The 17,694-nt window shown below is 51.1% G+C and overlaps 5 protein-coding genes across 5 annotated transcripts; 4 read left to right on the top strand and 1 right to left on the bottom strand.

Annotated features, from left to right (window-relative positions):
- Nucleotides 1–218: 218 nt before the first annotated feature.
- Nucleotides 219–1,748, bottom strand: Z518_04516 (uncharacterized protein; the record flags this gene model as incomplete). Its single annotated transcript, XM_013418222.1, has 1 exon — nucleotides 219–1,748. The coding sequence occupies one exon, from the start codon at nucleotides 1,746–1,748 to the stop codon at nucleotides 219–221; it is 1,530 nt and encodes a 509-aa protein (XP_013273676.1).
- Nucleotides 1,749–4,980: 3,232 nt separating this feature from the next.
- On the top strand, nucleotides 4,981–6,218 carry Z518_04517 (uncharacterized protein; the record flags this gene model as incomplete). Its single annotated transcript, XM_013418223.1, has 2 exons — nucleotides 4,981–5,330; nucleotides 5,567–6,218. The coding sequence occupies 2 exons, from the start codon at nucleotides 4,981–4,983 to the stop codon at nucleotides 6,216–6,218; spliced, it is 1,002 nt and encodes a 333-aa protein (XP_013273677.1).
- Nucleotides 6,219–9,019: 2,801 nt separating this feature from the next.
- Nucleotides 9,020–9,804, top strand: Z518_04518 (uncharacterized protein; the record flags this gene model as incomplete). Its single annotated transcript, XM_013418224.1, has 2 exons — nucleotides 9,020–9,648; nucleotides 9,699–9,804. 2 exons carry the CDS (start codon nucleotides 9,020–9,022, stop codon nucleotides 9,802–9,804), a joined length of 735 nt encoding a protein of 244 aa, XP_013273678.1.
- Nucleotides 9,805–11,932: 2,128 nt separating this feature from the next.
- Z518_04519 (uncharacterized protein) lies at nucleotides 11,933–12,661 on the top strand (the record flags this gene model as incomplete). Its single annotated transcript, XM_013418225.1, has 1 exon — nucleotides 11,933–12,661. The coding sequence occupies one exon, from the start codon at nucleotides 11,933–11,935 to the stop codon at nucleotides 12,659–12,661; it is 729 nt and encodes a 242-aa protein (XP_013273679.1).
- A 1,656-nt stretch (nucleotides 12,662–14,317) lies between these two features.
- Z518_04520 (uncharacterized protein) lies at nucleotides 14,318–16,875 on the top strand (the record flags this gene model as incomplete). Its single annotated transcript, XM_013418226.1, has 3 exons — nucleotides 14,318–14,652; nucleotides 14,706–15,003; nucleotides 15,049–16,875. 3 exons carry the CDS (start codon nucleotides 14,318–14,320, stop codon nucleotides 16,873–16,875), a joined length of 2,460 nt encoding a protein of 819 aa, XP_013273680.1.
- Nucleotides 16,876–17,694: the final 819 nt, after the last annotated feature.

Genomic DNA, 17,694 nt, shown 5'->3' on the forward strand with positions numbered 1-17,694 from the left:
GGGGGGCCGGCATGCAGCATGTCAGGAGATTGCACTGGTGTTATAAATTGTATTGTGATATGATGTAATTCGGATTAGAATTTAAATGGAGATTAATAATACTAGCGTAGTTGCCAAATAAGATAGACGAGGCTGGATACATTGACTCTATGGCATCTACTTCCGCACAAATGGAATTACGGGACTGCTGTTCCCTGGACCCAAGTCTGTGTCCCATTCTACCTCTCGCTAACACCTCCCATGCCTCCTCCTCCTCTTTGCCCATGTCCGTGACCCTCGCCTCTCGCATCGAAATACCGACTCCTCAGCGCCTGGCTAATCCCACTGACTCTCCCGGCCACACCTCCGCCAGGCATCGTCATGGTAGTGTTTCCCATACCACTCAGTAAGGCTTCTTCCAGGGCACTCTGCGTTACGCTCGCATCGTCGAGGTCCGAAAATGATGAGCCCATGCTAGGAGATGTATCGGAGCCCGGACCGGGATGTCGACGTGGGGAAGATGGCAGGAGGGTGCGGTGGGAAGGGGATAATGGGTTCGATGTGGAGAAGCGTGCAGCTGTGGACGGTGCTTGATTTGTACTGTTGGGTCTTGTAGCATTGGATGGATGAGAGGAGTGCGTGGGAGAGGAATGAGGGGATGTTGAGGCGAGATCCCGAGTTCTTTGAGTCTGTACGGGAGTAGGTGGTTCAACCGTCGGTGATGATATGCGTTCAGATGTTGCACGGCGGTGAATGTTGGGCCTTGGATTTTGAGCCTGTGCCCCTTGCTGGCAGTTGAAGGCGCCTCGTAAGGTTGCACCGGGGTCTTGTTGGGACGAAGAGGATGGTCGGCCCTTGGTTTCGGGAAGGGTGGGACTGTGTGCTGCAAAAGGGAGGAAGGAGGGCGAGTCATCATCGTCGTCATCTTCGTCCGAGGCTTGTTTTGGAGGCTGATTGGGATCGGTCGGATTCGTGGTGGTCCCTCGTTGAGCATGGTGATCTTTGCGGTAGGAAAGGGCTCGACGGTGGATGGAGGAGGGGTTTGGGCGACGAGCCGTGATGCGAGACTGAGTCATGTCATCTTCAGAATCGGAGGATTGAGGATGGGCGTTTCTTGCTTGACCCGGTGATCTTGCCAGCTGATGTTGGATGCTTCCGCGCCTAGACCGCGTGGTGTACACCGGCGTGTCTGCGTCTTTCGAGGACTGTCGGGAAAGCGGTCTCGAAGAACCGGAAGCCGCTCTAGTTTGAGAGGTGATGGCACCTCCAGCGCCTGAAGAGCTTCGGAATGGAAGGGAAGTTCTGCTCTTAGCCGGTGTGCCAGGGGTACTGTCTCCTCCTCCTGCTCCTCCTCCCGCAGTAACAGGACTGCCCAGTGCTTGGGTGGACAAGCGGGAGGGAACACGTGACCCACCACTTCCGGCTCGTTTCATGGCCTGGCCTCCCACCATGCTGGCTGATACTGATCCAGGGGCAGGAGATGGAGTAGCAGACTGCCTATTTCCGACCCGACGCATCTGGGCTCGAACTTGGGAAAGTTGTCTCTCGTAGAGCCAGGCGGCCTGTTGGAGGAGGAATGACTGGGTGACTTCGAATCTCTCCGACAAAGAGCGCCAGTCGATTTCATTTCCTTTGCCTTGTCGAGACATAATATCCCATAGAGCACGCTCCTTGGCGGCTGACCAAGCCACCGGGGGCGGATCAACGAAGTTGCCGCGGTTGAAGGGTAAGCGGATAAAGACTGTGAAATGGTTCTCGATGTCGACCATGGTTGTTGGATGGTCGGGAGGAGGAAAGCGTAGATATACCAACACAGAGAGATGTTCGTGTCACTCAGGAAACCTGATCACTCCGATCATGATAATGGTGCTGATCACAGACAGCCAAAGAGATGGGGATATGAAGATGAAGATGGAAGATGGAGGATGGAGATGAGGCTGAAGTTGGAAGGTTTGAAATGTGGCTGGTGCACTTTGTCTGGGCAGGACATACCTTGTTGGGAGCATGTGGCGCAGGAAAAAGTTAACGCCACAGTCTTGGCATTACATCCCTTTTTCTCCTTTTCTCTATTCCCTCCGCTGCACCATACCTAACCTTCTCCTGTCCCTTTAGTGATCCATTAACATTCTTGCCTCTACGTCATCCTGCAGATTTAGGCTTGTCCTCTTATTCTCTCTGTAACTGTCACTGACACCCCCGTATCTGTCCCCCAGCCTGCGTACAGTGATGACTGTGAGGACTGCTTCGTGTCCTTCTCCAGACTCTGGTATGCCCCTACTCATATATCATGCTCAAGGAGCGATCCTGACGAGTCTCCCGTATGACTCAGGTTCGTAATGCTTTGAGATATACAGCCTCTTCCCCTATGGTATGGCCAGTTCAACCGGCCGCAATACCATGGTTGTCTTGAAAGCATAACGAGATATCTGCGAAGGCAGGCTGGGCAGCAATGCAATATGAACTTTCCCTAGAGGCATGCTATCCCAGAACGATCGTCAATGTCGTTTTTGGTCGTTGAATGACACAAAATGTCGATGCCACATCTCCAGTTTGTTTGATATAGAACGTCTGTCGCTATGACGACCACAATTCATGCTCGGCACATTCCACAATGTTGTCGATGCCCTTCCAGCGCCTATTATTCAGCTCTCGGCGTCTGTATCAAACAGTTCAAACAATCTGAGGAGCCGCAATGTTTCTCTTGCGCGTTCACGAATTCATCCGTTTGAAGTCCAGTCTTCCCTTCACATCAGCACACCAACTCGTCTATCTAGCCTTGTTAGTCTGTATCAGAAGTGCCCAACCCCAAAGTCGTGCTCACGTCAAACAAAGGTGCTAATCTTTGGAACCCTCACGAAGTCACCGTATCAGCAGATAAAGGGCCTCGTACCGCCTAAATTCCCAAAGATGGCTCACCAAGCCATCGAGTTCGACCAGATCCCGGAGCAAGACTCAAAGAATGATAGAGATCATACAATCTTTTCGGTTCAGTCTTTCCACAAAGCAATCTGACACCTCTTCCCACAGACTCGATCGCAGTCTTGTTGAAGCGGAGCCCGAGTCCTCTTCGCCGGCGCGTGTTCAAATCCAAATCAACCAACAGACCGCACACTGGTTGAAAGAGGATTCGAGCCCTCATTTTCGGTGTCGCGTATTCAAACTCCAAATAAATCAACAGACATCCACAACCGCCTTGAATGGATCAGCAATCCTCCTGATGGCTCGAATACCACACAAGCTCTCGAGTTCATCGCAAAAACAACACAAAGCCGATGTCAAAGGCCAAAATGTGCTTCAAATACAAGTGCGACTCCTGTAAGCAGGGGGAAAAAAATATACGAATATCGCGAGGCATACGAGAATTCCGACCGCCTCCAATGCTCCATTACCACTGAAATCCCTGACGCAGCACAGAGAATCGATGTGAGACTTGTGTCGTGATCAAGGGCGTTACAAGCAAGTTGAGGGATCGTTTTCCATGAGCCATACCTTCTCACCGATGGTATGGCAGGAGCACCAAAGACGGAAGAATGGAAGAAGGCTGAGGAGGAAAAAGAGGGGTGGGGGAGAGGCGGGGGGAGGGGAAGGAGAAGAAGGATTATTTTGGTGACGGGCTCACCTAATCAGAAGGAAATCGTGTCCGGACTGAAGCAGAGGCAGTCGTCGTGTGACGATGGGGCCTCATGAGGGTAGAACAGATCAAAGAGGAGGCCACGAAGGAGAAATAAAGGAGGCGGTAGCCCAACCCTCATGAGCCCCCATCACGCTCAACGGTCGCCTACGTCTCAACAAGTAGAGACCAACATGATGAATACCGTTTCCGAACCACATTCAACGTTCATTCTTCCATCGATTACAGCGGTAATCATCGTGATGATAACAAGACACAAGACATCATTGCCCTATGGAGACTCCTCTGCGAAAGAGCTGTGGTTCAGAAGAGATGAGTACCAGCAGGCTGCTACCGCTCCAAAAGAAGGTCGTCACACACCTAGCACTTTCTACATTACGCTGCCTCCCACACTCTCCTCCTTTTCAACACGTTCTTTCGCCAATATGGCTCTCAAGCGCTTCAGAACAGCAACGTCCTGAGGCAAGGTTCCAAAGCGGAAGCCAGTGTCAAGGAGAAAGCCATCTAGGGTGTATTTTCCTGCCTGGAGATCAGAGCCATCATGGAAGGTGGCAATCAAAATATCAACCTCATCGTCTCCCGAGCTACAAATTCCTCAGAACGTCTCTGTCAAGGGCGTCGACTGTCAACCGAATACGACGAGAAATGTTCGTGTCTGGCCGTTGGACCTGTTGTAGGACGCCAGATCAATATATTTACGCCCATCTGTGCCCGCAACCCATCCCTGCACCGGAGGAAATATGCGGGGAAGGAAGCGACGTGTCTGGGTCGGAAACAGGCGCAGCTGAGTACCAACGAAAGCGCCTCGAAGAAATCAACAGCGCCAAAAAGGACGAATACATCCGTTCAACGAAGTGTGTTTGAGGTATAGGGAGAGAAGGGGATCCAAGGACCCCAAATTCGCTGGTCCTCCCCGCCTGAAAACGTGAAGTACGTTCACACCACGATCGTGGTCCACGTCGAGAGCACAGACTAAATGGAGAGATCATCTGTTGACTTGGAGGTGCCAGAACTGCTACGCACAGATCGCTGGAACCGGAAAAAAAAATTCACCGAAAGGTGTGTCAATAATTTCTTGGAGGCCGACGTCATACCCCAGCCTATGTCCTTAGGTACCCAACGATTCGACGGAAGCAATTCATTTACTCTCCCACTTCGTCGTGCTTTATTTTTATACATAGTAAAGTCCAGCACCCTCCTGAAGAGTCTGTTCTATATTCCAAACGCCCTGTCAGGGAACAAGGAATCAGAACATCACCCCCCAGTTTAGAAACCATAACTACATTCCAGCAACAGTATAGTATTAGGTGCGCCCGGTGCTCCCCGCCTTTCCAATCGGAGCAGCAACAGTCACAAGGGCAATAGCAAGCATGCCCTTCAAAAATCTCTTGTCCGAAGTGAAATCCCAACTCAAGGACCTCCAACAAGAAGGCCAAAAATTTCTTGCTAGTCACCAGCAATCCCAGCATTCAGCCCCTCAATATCCTCCGCCACCTCAGGGCCAATATCAAGCTCAGCAAGCTGGAGCAGTCCCACCACCAATCCCCCAGACTACACACCCGAATCACAATCATCCTGGCACCAGTAAGATCTACTGGCAACCGCGGTTCGATCCGTCTACGCCCATCAGTGCAGAGTGGGAGCATAAGCTAGGGAATAATAATGGCTGGGGCAATAATGAAATGCAGCATTATACGAACGAGGGTGTGAATTCATTTTAGTAGGTATCTTCGTTATCTTACCTATGCCTCTGTGTTTTCGAACGCCATATTTCCACTTTGCCAAAGTACGGTGTTACCCCTTCTTTGGTCTGCAGTCAGTGGTGCTTCGTATATACCTGACCTTTTTGACTGGTATCGGGTTGGTACTGTAAAAGCAAGAACCCGAAGAAATCACTCTTTCCAACAGCTTCCCCTACATTCCGAGTCCTTTCTCTAATCACACTCCCAAATTTAGTACGCCAAACCACCTTCTCGTCCTCCGCGCGATTTCTCAACCCAACAACCCGGACCCGACCAAGAAATTCACCTCCGCCCGCCTGGTGTCGCGCCAACGCCTCTCCCGGCCCCACGGCAGTCTGGTAGCAACACTGACCCTGCCCTGCGCATCGGGAATTTGGCCAGCATTCTGGCTTCTGCCCTTCGAACCCTTCACATGGCCGACAGACGGGGAAATCGACATTGCCGAAACCTGGAATGGGGATGGAATCAACCATTCATGCCTGCACTGGGGCTTTTACACGCCGCAGGATAAAGATAAACATCGAGTCGTGGGCACGCCGGTGCAGGGTATGCAGGCAGGGAGGCCGGTGAGGTTCGAGTTTGCGTGGATGCAAGACCCGATTTCAGGTCAAGGAAGGATGGTCTGGTGGATTGACGGGCGGCCGGTTATGAAGGCACCTATCCCAAGTGGGACAAGGCGGATGACGGATTTTGTTGTATTGTTGAATATCGCAATGGGCGGGAATGTGTGTCAGGGCCAGGTGCCGAGAGAGGGTGCGTATGATTTTGTGGTGCACGATATGAGGATGCTGGAGGATCCGGAAATAGGTGGATGGGCGAGGTTTGAGGGCGATTGGGCGCGGGCAAGAGAGGGCGATGTGATTTGAGTTTTTTTTGGAACTTAGTTATGAAGGGCTCGATGACATCAACTTGGACGAATAATGTGACGAACGAGTCTATGAATGAACACGCTGGGAAACATCGATGATAAAGGCTCAGGAAGACATCGATTAGGTTGAAATGAGAGCTCGAGGTCTGTTAATTGGTTCAAGCCGATGCATAGTGGTGCGTCTGGAGGAGATAGTAGCAGGGAAAGTGGCGGATGTGTAGATAAAGCAATTCGAAGTACGGTCATGCATGTTGTTCTTTTCATAATCCGTCTTTTCCCGGTTTCAATATCTTGATATTCAGATGGACATATCTGCAAAAATCCCAGGATTCTGGAGCGCATTGAGCCAGTAACACATTCTTCGCCCCCTTCCCCCCAACCTCTTTTGTTCCCATTCAAAACACCAGTGCCATTAGATTTGCCAGTACTGAAGTTTTCCACCAATTATCCACACACCTGTGGAGCGAAACTTGAGGTGGTTCAGAGGGAGATGGGAAACAGATCCCGAGGCGGTCTCTCATGTGTGTAGGTGGAACTGAGGCAGAGATGTTCCCTGCAAAACCGAGTAAGCAGAACAGCAAGTGACTTATAACCGAGATTGTCCGAACATTCAACGTCCAATATGTGATCACCTTCGAATAAAAAGGTCGAGAAGCAAAAAGTCGTTCAACCCTCGCGTACGGCTCAACCAAGGATATGTTTCTAGTGCAGGGCATTTTTGTTTCAGACCTCGGGACTTTGGGCCGCGAGAATGAGCGATCAAACGTTCGATCTCAAGCACAGACATTCCAGGCATAAAGATCGAGGGTAAGTCGCGGTTAGGAGTGAGAAGGGGCGACGCGAGTCGTGCAAGTCTGCTTGCAGTCTTGGCTTCTCCGCATCCTCAGCTTTGCTCAAATTCTCGCTGATCCCTCGTGGCATCGTGTTCGCTTCATGTCCCCTTGAACGTCCAATCAAAATGACGACATCACGGGCCTCCGAAAAGAAAATCCGTGGTGTTCTGAGGGTACCTCACCAGGTCATTCGGTCCACTATCGCTCTTGATTCTCCATTTACAAGTCGCGGACAGGCTTGATATCAATGGAAAGTCTTCTGATGCTGCACGCATTGACTCTCCAGAATCGATAGAGTTCAAGACCTACGTTACTGATGAAGATCCCTGCATCAAACCTCGCATCAAATCCAATGTGTCATCGGTCTCCAATAAAGGAGACCGAGTTGATCTTGATGTGCAGTATCATCGGCGGCCAAGTCAAATGTTCGACCGGGTGACTACGCGGAAAATTGGGTTCCTGGCAAGAAAAGGAAGTGCTGCTGACCATATTGGCGACGGTGACAGGTCGAAAGACACAAGTCAAGAGCACGGAGACATGGGCTCGATGTGTGATGAACAAGGTGGCGTTCTATCAGTTGAGTGAAAGATGCCGTTGGAGCTCGAGTATATGGAGTATGATAGCACGGTCTTTATCCAACGTATGCGCTCTCTCAAGTCTTCTGAAACGGATTCTGGCAGGTCACATGCAAACCGAGGATCTCCTTAGAGAGCTTGGTCCGCAATTCGGGCAATTCAAAATATGGTATCCTTCGTCAAGCACTGGATATGAACACTGGTATTCAAGCATACTTTCTCAATAGGCAATTTGGTCCAGTAAATGAGTGTTTCTTTGATTCCCAGAAACTCCCCAAAATCAAATGGACTGCTGGGATCGGAAAGATCAGACTGAGTTGCGAAGAATCCGAGGCGAGATTTGCCAATATTTTTTCCCAACTTTTACCGTTCGCGTGGAGAAGGGGAGGAGAATTGGTGATGATCATGGGTCTGATGGATCGAATTTGTTGATGGTGATAATGAGCTGTTGTTATTTACGGGCTGCCAAGCAGCTGCCAGCAACCAATTAAGAAACGGACAGAGGCTCTCAGGGGCATTCAGAAGCAGTATGAAACTCCCTCTCTGTGTTGGCGTAACTTTCCACTCTGCTGATGGCACCATCGGAGATACTTTGCACCTCATCCCCTCTTCAGCCGGCTGCTGAGCTTGCCCACCGCCCAACCGCCAGCGCGTCGAGCTCCTGGGCGAGTCCTCCGCTGCCGGCCTGCTCTCCTTTTTCCTTTCCCATTTTTCTTCTGACCCACTTCCCACCCCTGTTGCCTTGTTGCTCTGGCACCCGCGACACCCAAACGACGGCCTTTCATCCATTGTACTATCGTCATCTAACCCCAATCCAGCAGTCTGCCAGATTCTAGCGCTCACGGTGGCACTTCTTCCCTCCTCTGAATGGCTGGCTGCCCCAGTACCTACGCAAGAAGCCTGAAGGCTGCCGCAGCCTTAATTTGAACGTACTGAATAGCCTCTCGACTCCCGACTGGCTGGTTTCTGGCTGTTGTGGGATTTTCCCCTATGAGGCCCCTGTCTTTGTCCTCGCCGACTCGCACCTCTCCAGAGTGCAATCTCCCCAGCACAGCCCACGAGTCCATCCAGGGCCCTGCCTAAGCCCAGTGTGAGCTATGTCCACTTCCGGTGACTGGCTCGGTGACACCTTCTAGCCCGGCCTTCAATCTCCCAGGTCACCGAGAGCACTACAAGAACCTCGAGTTGCCCAACGCCATCGACTTTTTCTTTCTCATACTCAAGCTGCAACTTCAGTATCCCCACAAAGCTTTGACTTCGGTCGTCCACTCTTTCGAGTTCAGCTCCACCACTCTCGTTAAATAATAACTAGCCAACGACTTTCTTCGTTTTCGAAGCTCCCCTGTATATTTTCGATTCCGGTAATTCGAACCACCAACCCAAAAATCAAAATGCGTACCTCTGTCGCCATTGCCGCTGGCCTTGTTGCCGTTGCATCTGCAAAGACCAGCACCATCACCGACACCGTCGATGTCACCATCACTTCCTGCGAACCCACCATCACCGACTGCCCATACAAGCCTGCTCCTACCTCAGTTGATGACTACACTTGGGGCGACTGGACCAGCACCACCACCACCACCACTCCCGTTGAGCCTGTGAGCACCACCACCTACGACCCAACCTGGGGTGACTGGACCTCCACCACCACCACTACCACCACTCCTGTCGAAGCCGTCAGCACCTCGACCACCTGGGTCGGAACCTGGGGTGACTGGACCTCCACCACCACCCCGGTCTCCCCTGTGACCACCAGCAGCTCCGCTGCTTGCGGTAGCTATACCGCCACTGCTCCTCCTGCGTGGTTCTCTCTCCTCCCTAGCAGTGTTCTCAGCTCCATCGAGGCCAAGTGGACTGGAGCTCCTCCTGCCGACTGGTGCTACTACACCTACAGCACCAGCACGCTCGCCACTTCCACCCCTGTGGCTCCCGCCAGCTCCACCCCATACTGGCCAGCTGGCTCGTCTTCCCCGGTTGCCGCAGCTTCGGGCACTGGCACTGGTGTTTGGTCCTACACTCCGTAAGTTTGTAAGGTTCCCCAGCATAGTATGTGCGCTGACAAATCGATAGAAGCTCTCCTGTTTCCCCGGCCACCTTCACTGGTGCTGCCAACGCCAACGCCGGTTCTCTTGCTATTGCTGGTCTCGCTGCTGCCGCTGCTCTGGTCATCGCATAAACGATCTGATCTGGCGCGCGTTTTGTCAAATTTTGTCACGATTCACATGGCCTTTTTGCTGCAGCGAATACTGCTTTGATCCCAAGACAGGAGCATGTCTGGGGATGATGCATGGGAGAGGAAGAGGTGTAATTCAGAGGAGCGCATTTCCTGGATGGGAGAAGCAAATGTGATTGGAGATGGAAATTCTTTGCATATTATTTGGACGCATCAAGGAGATGCCGGCTAGACCACTGTAGCTAGCATTGCGTAATACCTGTTCTTACCGGATATGCAGTTCCTTTCTCTTCTCGTCATGCTGCGTCGTTCGTCTTCAGGAGAAGAAGGGGGCGGGTGAGTAAAATTAAGAAATTAATAAGATGTGCTGAAATTAGCCTTTGCCAAGGCGCTTGGTGCAGCGTCACTTAGGCCCTATTTGTTTACCCAATCCGGTTTCGACAAAACTGGATCTCATTTCGACCTCAGGCTTCTCCGAGGCTCCGTTCCTTCTGTCTGTTGGTGAAGCATGTCATCTGACCTCCCAGTGACATGACGCTCATATCGTCAATAAAAGACGGGAAATGCGGATACCATTTTATACTCTTCAAGGACCTTCCCCTCCAACAGTCCTTGGGCTTCAAGATGCGCAGGATGGAACACACGGTAATCCGGCAAGCCGTCCAACAACAATTACATCTTTGTTGGCGTCGGACTATTACCCCAGAATCACTGACTATAGAGCGCAATTCACCGATGTTCTCCTCCTTAACTAGAATGCTCAACGGAAATGACGTATCAGATCCTGTCCCGACCACACGGTACCTGGTGGCACGGAAATCGCTATTTAAGGAGTGCTTGAGATACAACGTGGACCATGAAATCGATGACTTTGCTGGCAGACCCGTAGAGACACAAATTCGCGGCCTCAAGAAGAAATTCCTTCCTCTCGCACTTTTGAAAGTCTTGCAAGACCAGAATGTGAAATCCTCCAGCTTCCCAGTAAAGCCTCACGGCCCTTCCTCGTGACCTTCAACGGGACGACTCGTTTCCCTTCCCCCAGAGTGCAGTTTGGCTTATGAAGTGATGGTTGTACCTTTTCCAGTTCAAGAACAGCATTGGCAGTTCGCGGTATCAAATATTCGACTATTCCTCCTATCGTCATGCTTGAGATTTTGCAACGCTCGCGGAATCCCCTGCGCCAAATACCCCATTTGGATAGCGGAAGTTCTTGACCCTCCCAATGCCCTCGGCCCAGATGCACAAGCTTTGGGGGCAGCCTCTTCCGTGCTGACACCGGCCCAGCTCGTCAGCTCTAACCGGTTATGGTAGTCACGCATAAGACTTGCTTCCGCGCACGAACACACTTCTACGACCACATCGCATCATTCGAAAGGGTTCAATTCAACCAGGAGCACCTCCTAACATAGTCGGTTGATGCTGTCTACTATGCGGCACTCTGCGAACATCCACCTTCACCAAACACCTACAAACATTTTCGACGGGGGAAATTGAGCGACTTTGAATCAGCAGAGTGTAAGAGGCTTCCTCCTGCATAGCCAGCGAACCGCTGTTAATAGCTTGCTTAGCCTGCTTCTCGCATCTTGCAAAAATGGCATCAATTACTGCGCCCGTCACATCCTCGGCCCCCCTCGAGTCCATCCATCGTCGCATCGTGATACGAAAGCTCACCGCATCCCGAATGTTGGTCTCCGACAACTCTCATCAAAGGGTTGGTCGGCAGCGTTCGTCGCAACTTTCTTCCCCCCTCTGACGATGGCCCAACCACCCCGATTACTACAGGAACCTTTACCATTCTCAACTCACGCCTTTCTCCATTTATAGGCCCAAGCAGATATTCGGTACCCTTGAGACATGCCTCAGCCTCTTAGGTCTGGCCGTACACCTGGCGGTGTCCAACATCGCCTCGGGCTGGGCTTTGGCCGGACTCTCTCCACTCGGGCTATTCCACAGCGCTACTAATATTGCATGTTCGTCCTAGTGTGTTTGGAATTCCGAAAAGCGGACGAACTCTGGACACGGTATCAGGATCACTTCGAGTTCATTAATCCCATATTGAATTCACCGATTCTCCTGCTCCAGTCTGCTGAACAATTTGGTCCGGCTTTGCTTGCATTGGCTGAAGTCCAGTATGACTTCGCCGGGGAGCGGTATCTTTAGCCACGTTCGATCGAAGTTACGGCATTCTCAATCCAACCTACAGCTTCCAATATCAGCTCCTCCTCCGCCGAGTACCCCGGATTGGAACAATATTCCCATCGAATATCGACCGATGGATAGAGCTGAGACGCGAGTGGTACAAGGCTACTACTTGAATCAACCTCTTCCCGGCCCTCCTCCTCGCCCACGAACCACTTCGCCAACGGCAGCGTTGGATCCGAGGATGAGATTAAATACTAGTACTCTCACAAATCCCACTCCCCGAACACATCGTCGACGATCCGCTCAAGAAATGTATACTCCTTGGCCCGGGCTCAATGAAAACGAGTCGAACAGTGGGAATAAGAGCGTGAGCGTAGCGATTGCGGCCGCGCTACCGCCCGACCACCTTAATCCTCCTCCACCATATTCCAGATATCCTCCCCCGCCGAATGCGCCTGAGACGCATTCCAGATCACAACCATATCAACCAGCACATGTGATAAATGAATACTGTCCCAGCGACTACGCCAACCACGCAAGGAATACTTCAGCCCGACCTGCTCAAGACGTACCATTCATTCGTCCACCCGACCCTCCCACACCTGTGTCCCCACTGAATCACTTGGACCTTCAGTATTTGGGAATGAGACAATCAAATGACAATGTCACCGTTGATGATCTTTTATCTCATCCGATGTTACAACGGCCTAACCGATGAATTTCGTCGAACACCTGCATCTGGGTGGTGCGTACCGAATCGACCCCTGGAGATGGACCCACCTGGAGTTTTTTGCACGGAAACCAGTCAAATCCAGGGTGTTCTCTTTGGGTGCCCTCTGGCCTCATGTGAGCAGAATGATATTGCTTGGATCACCTGAGTTCCAGATCTCACGTTTTACCCCGGGAGGAGAGCGAGTTCGGGCTCCCGCCACCGGACGTCGTTATCTGGAATATGACACGTCCTCAGTATTAATTCCTGCTCCTACGGGTCTCGCGCTACAAGTTCATTTTATATCTATATCATATTCCTCCTCAGAGCCCAGTTCTTGAGGTTCATTTCGATCGCCAGCTTCGCTCATGGCTTTTCCATTCTTGCCCTCCTTCAATTCCTTCCCGGCCCTAGTTAAGCGGAACTATTTCTTACACCAAAGCATTTCTGAAGCCAACTACTTATCGTGTTTTAACTCATGGACGAGTTCGAGACGGCCCCAATTCCAGTTCCCGATACACCTGTCCCTCTAGAGATCCCCAGCAGCTCGTCTCAACCACTTCAGACTCGTGACACACTCTCTCCCTCGGTTACTGCAACAAATGTCATTGGCACAATCCTCTCGATTCTCCTCTTCGTTTGCATGCGACTTGTTGTGGGCAGAAATTGGAAACAAGTGACTGCGCTGAGACTCTCATCTCATCCCAAGCACCGAAAGAGGTGGGCGCTGTCACTGAACGAAAGCCAAGTGACTGGGCCAGAAAGAATAGCAACGTGCTTTGGTCAATGCATATTGAGGAAGATGAGCTGCAAAACCACAAAAAGTGGAGGGCGAAGACACAGCGCCACAGACTGCGACGAACAACCTACGAACAGGAATCTCCTCCAACCAAGAATATCTCTCGAGCTCGGGCCTTGTCCCAACTTTTCAAACGCAAACACGGTGTACCTGTGCGCCGTCGTCGGCGGATGGTTGAGGATCACTCGCGGGCGTCAGTCAGACAACAATAGGGAGAGAGAAAAGAGACGGGTTGACTGATGGATAATGAACTTGGGAGAGGCGGTTCTTTGGCGGCTGGCAACCGAACTCATGGCTCAGCCACTCCCATGCTGATCTCTTCTTCCTTTCTATAATCGTACAAACAATATTACTCCATGTCTCTTCTCTCCGTTGTCGATTGTTCACGTGATGTTGGTCACGTGCAGCTCGCGATTCTTTGATCCTCGATATCGTTAAGGTCCTCAAATCCTCCCTCCTTTGTCATTTGCCAATCGAACCAGTCTTTCTCGTCGGGTCATCAATATTAGGCAATTCTCCCTCCGAGAAATGCAAGCTAAGTCATTGCCACAAGATCAGGCACATGTAACAGGCCGGTCCGGGTCCTCAAATCTTGTGGATGCCTCGTGGATCGCGCGATCTCTGTCCTCAATGGCACGAATGATGGGATTGGACCTTTTTCCAAGGTCCGATTGCTTGGACCATGCTATATGACAAGACGTCCCCCAGATTGACATGGGATTCACGCAAGTCAACTCACAGAGGCTCTTTGGGATATCCAAGGCTCCAGCAACTCAGAAAATTGAGGTATTTAACCTGAATCCGCTCAACGCTTCCTGCTTCTCCCTTCCTCCTTCATTCTCCATCCTCTTGCGATTGATATCGCAATGCTTCTCAATCCTTCGCACAAGGTCACTCTCAGTGGCCTGCCACCAGACGTCCTGGACGCTTATGTTCGTTACAAAAAAGGCACTCGGGCTCTGGTTACCTGGTTCATCCAATATTCTCCATCACCAAATCGACAGGTCAAGAAGTTGCCCATCAAGGAGCTTGAATCGCTAGCCCAGATAGTGTCGAAGAAACTACGATCTCTCCCTGACATCGTGCACTTTCACTTCCGAGAAACTATCGCAGCGAGGACTCGACTCAGCAAATATTTCCGTCACATTGATGAATCTGCCGATGATGAGGTTACAGTCAATCATGAACATTTCACAACAAGGTATGGATATATGGGCGGAGCCGCCGTCGCCTGAGATCTAACTTGTTTTCCAGCCTCGCCCGAATCTACGACGATCTTTGTGCTTGCTGTGGTCGTCCTGATACCAAGAGTCAGCCGCATTCAGGAAGAAGCCGTTCGTCAAGTCTTTCAGACGGCCTGGTCAATCAGTACAACGGGCTGTCAGTCGAAGAATGCCAAGAATATGAAGACGAAGAAAGTACATCTCCCATCTCACAGGGGTGTCCTGAATGTACTGCTACGTCTCCCCCAAATTGTGGGGGCTCCGGTCTAGACGCTCACTTTGCGGATGATGAACTTGGTACAATGCTCGAAGTGGCGGCGGCCGTGCAGGTATGAGAAGTCCACGGGTCTCAAACAACATGCTAATCAAGACAGCGTATTCAAGGTATCTCTTCGTCTGTCGAACATTGTTGGCATCTCGCCGGCAAAGGTAATCTTTCATTCACGGTGGCCTCTTTCGTCACCAATGTTGCCTTTGCCTCGTTGCGTCAAGTCGGGATCGAATTGCTTGGGCGTGATGAAAACCTCGCTCTGTCGGTGTTGCATCAGATGTTCTGTTCATTCAACCGTTCTGGCACGGTGGAAGCCCCAAGTCCGAATGGAAATAGTGAATCAACTAATCACTTGTTGCTGGATCAGCTGCAGAAAATCGAACAGTGTCTTTTGCATTATCGAGACAGACACCCATCGTCATTGGTCAAAGCTTCTAGTGCATCGTCCACTCAGAAATCGAACGAGTACCTTCAGGGATCTTCCATCCACGATGACACCATTATCCATCATTTCATCAGCAACATTCTTGATCTGGTTACGAGCAAGGCTATTCCCACCACCATCGTCCGAAACAGCACTCCGATATACGCGGACCTGGGTTACTTTGTCACCCATCCCGATGAGCAGACTCAATCCTGGTCCGCCGTCTTGGGACTGAATCTCTTAATAACAAGCTCCATCGCCTATCACAAATCAATCGGGACCTCCAATGCGGGATCGAAATGTCGTCTAGTCGCCCTCAGGCTTGCTCAACAGGCTTCGTCTCAGGTCAAAGCAATGATAAGCGACAAGATATGCTTTCCTTGCCGTTGCAGCCAAACACTGGCCTATCATCTACAAAACCTAGAAGAAGACCTCTATTCCTATGCCCGGTACAAATGCTGGGATTTGTATTTTCAATCGCCCTGGGTCGCTGGAAACCATGCGCTCGAAATTCTCGATCTATGCCACTACTATGGCATCCGCTTGCTGAACTATCGCCACTACGTCGGCGCAGTCCTCCACTCCTACAACGTCCTCAAACAACTCGGCGGGCTGGCAGAAATTCCTATCTTGGAGAAATTATGCGAACAGTTCCGCAGCGTGTTTTTCCCCGGAGGCAATCAACCAGAAGCCAACTTTCGGGCATGTTGGAGCAGGTACATCGGGGCCAGGTTAAAGTTCAACAGCAAAAAGGGCCACAAGAAAAGAAATAGTCGCGATGGTTGGTGCATGGTCGTTCCTCCCCATGCGGCTAGACGGGCTGCTGGACTAAGCCTCGGATTGAGGAATGGCGATGATGAGCAGCAACAAGAGAAACATGACTGTATTCTGTACAGGATCAAGCAGCAAGACTACCATCTCAGCAACGGTCTTTGGAACAGTCTCGATACGTCAGCTTCGCCACAAAGTGAAACGAAGAATTCCAAGAAAGGACGCAGCTCTTCAACGACATCGCGTTCTTTCGAGTCGTCAAAGTCCAAGTCTTCTGACTCTGACACTTACTTTGACCGCCTCCTCCACCTCGCCCACACAGTTCAACGATCAGTCGTATCCACGCCCACTCAATCCGACTCCGACTCCGACTCCGAACCCGACAACTCAGCTCCACCGGCAATTGCTATCGAAGGTGATGAGGTTCCTGACTCTCACACTGATGTCTCTCTCCCCTCAGCGCGCATCAATCTCTTCACCGTCTTCTCCAAATGCGCCCTTGTCGTCTCACGCCTCTCAGATTCCACACACACGTCCGACACCGAAAAAGGAATCAATTGCATCTGTTTCGCCAGCGCGCTTTTGACCGGTGCAGATCGTATCGTCGACAACAAGAAGTGGGGCCGCGTCGATTCGTGGAAGAAAAGTGAGCGCGAATGTGTGAATGAGACCAAGAAGGCCATTAAGGAATTGTTTGAGAGTGTTAAGGAGGAGGAGTGGGTGTGGAATATTTAGTTTGCGCTTCATTAGTGTTAGGTGCTAGCCATCGACCTTGATATTGCCCCCCGTGTAGGTAAGGGGTGTCTGATAGCCCTGACAGTATTGGTAGAAGGATGGTGCAGGATATAGAATATTCCCGACCCCGCACAAAGCCTCGACTTCGATCTCGGGGACGTCGTAGAGGAATGATCACACTCATGGAAAGTGGTTTTGGTGTGATTTGAATCTCAAACAAGAAACTGATGCGATGGAAGGAGAGAAGTAGAACCTTCCTCGACTGTGTTTGCGCCAGTGGGATCAGACTGAGACGGGTCATTTTCTCAAGCGGCCTCCGTCGAAGGCTCATTCTCGATCACCGTAAGCTTTTTCGTCATCCTCATCATTCGAGTTTGTGCCTTGTCTTCGAGTTGTGGCTGAGTTTGCAGAATCCTCTCCTTCGAGGGTCCCTTTCTCCTTGTGATGCACAATCGTCTCCGACGTCACTGCAATCCCAGTGCCTATTCCCCAGGTAACGAACCCGATAACATGATTCATTCTGCGCCGCACTGTTATGTCAGGTTTGAAAAGATGAATGGTGCGTAATTGCAGAGAAAGAACCAGTAAAGAGAACCAGGATCCCTTCGAGTTGATTCAAAACTTCAAGAGGACTGTCAGTATATAGACGCTGCTCCTGTTGCACACAATGGCGGGGAGATCCCTGAGCTTGTCGATCGCATAATTTCTCGAACTCAAATATTTGTGTTCTACCATTGTCGTCGAGCTGAATCCGGTATTGACCGCGAGATAGTATTGGAGGATACCTTGGCCCTGGTTTCCTGAAGGGCTGGCCGTAGG

Source organism: Rhinocladiella mackenziei (genome assembly GCF_000835555.1).
Source record: "Rhinocladiella mackenziei CBS 650.93 unplaced genomic scaffold supercont1.3, whole genome shotgun sequence".
Taxonomy (NCBI): Eukaryota; Fungi; Ascomycota; class Eurotiomycetes; order Chaetothyriales; family Herpotrichiellaceae; genus Rhinocladiella; species Rhinocladiella mackenziei.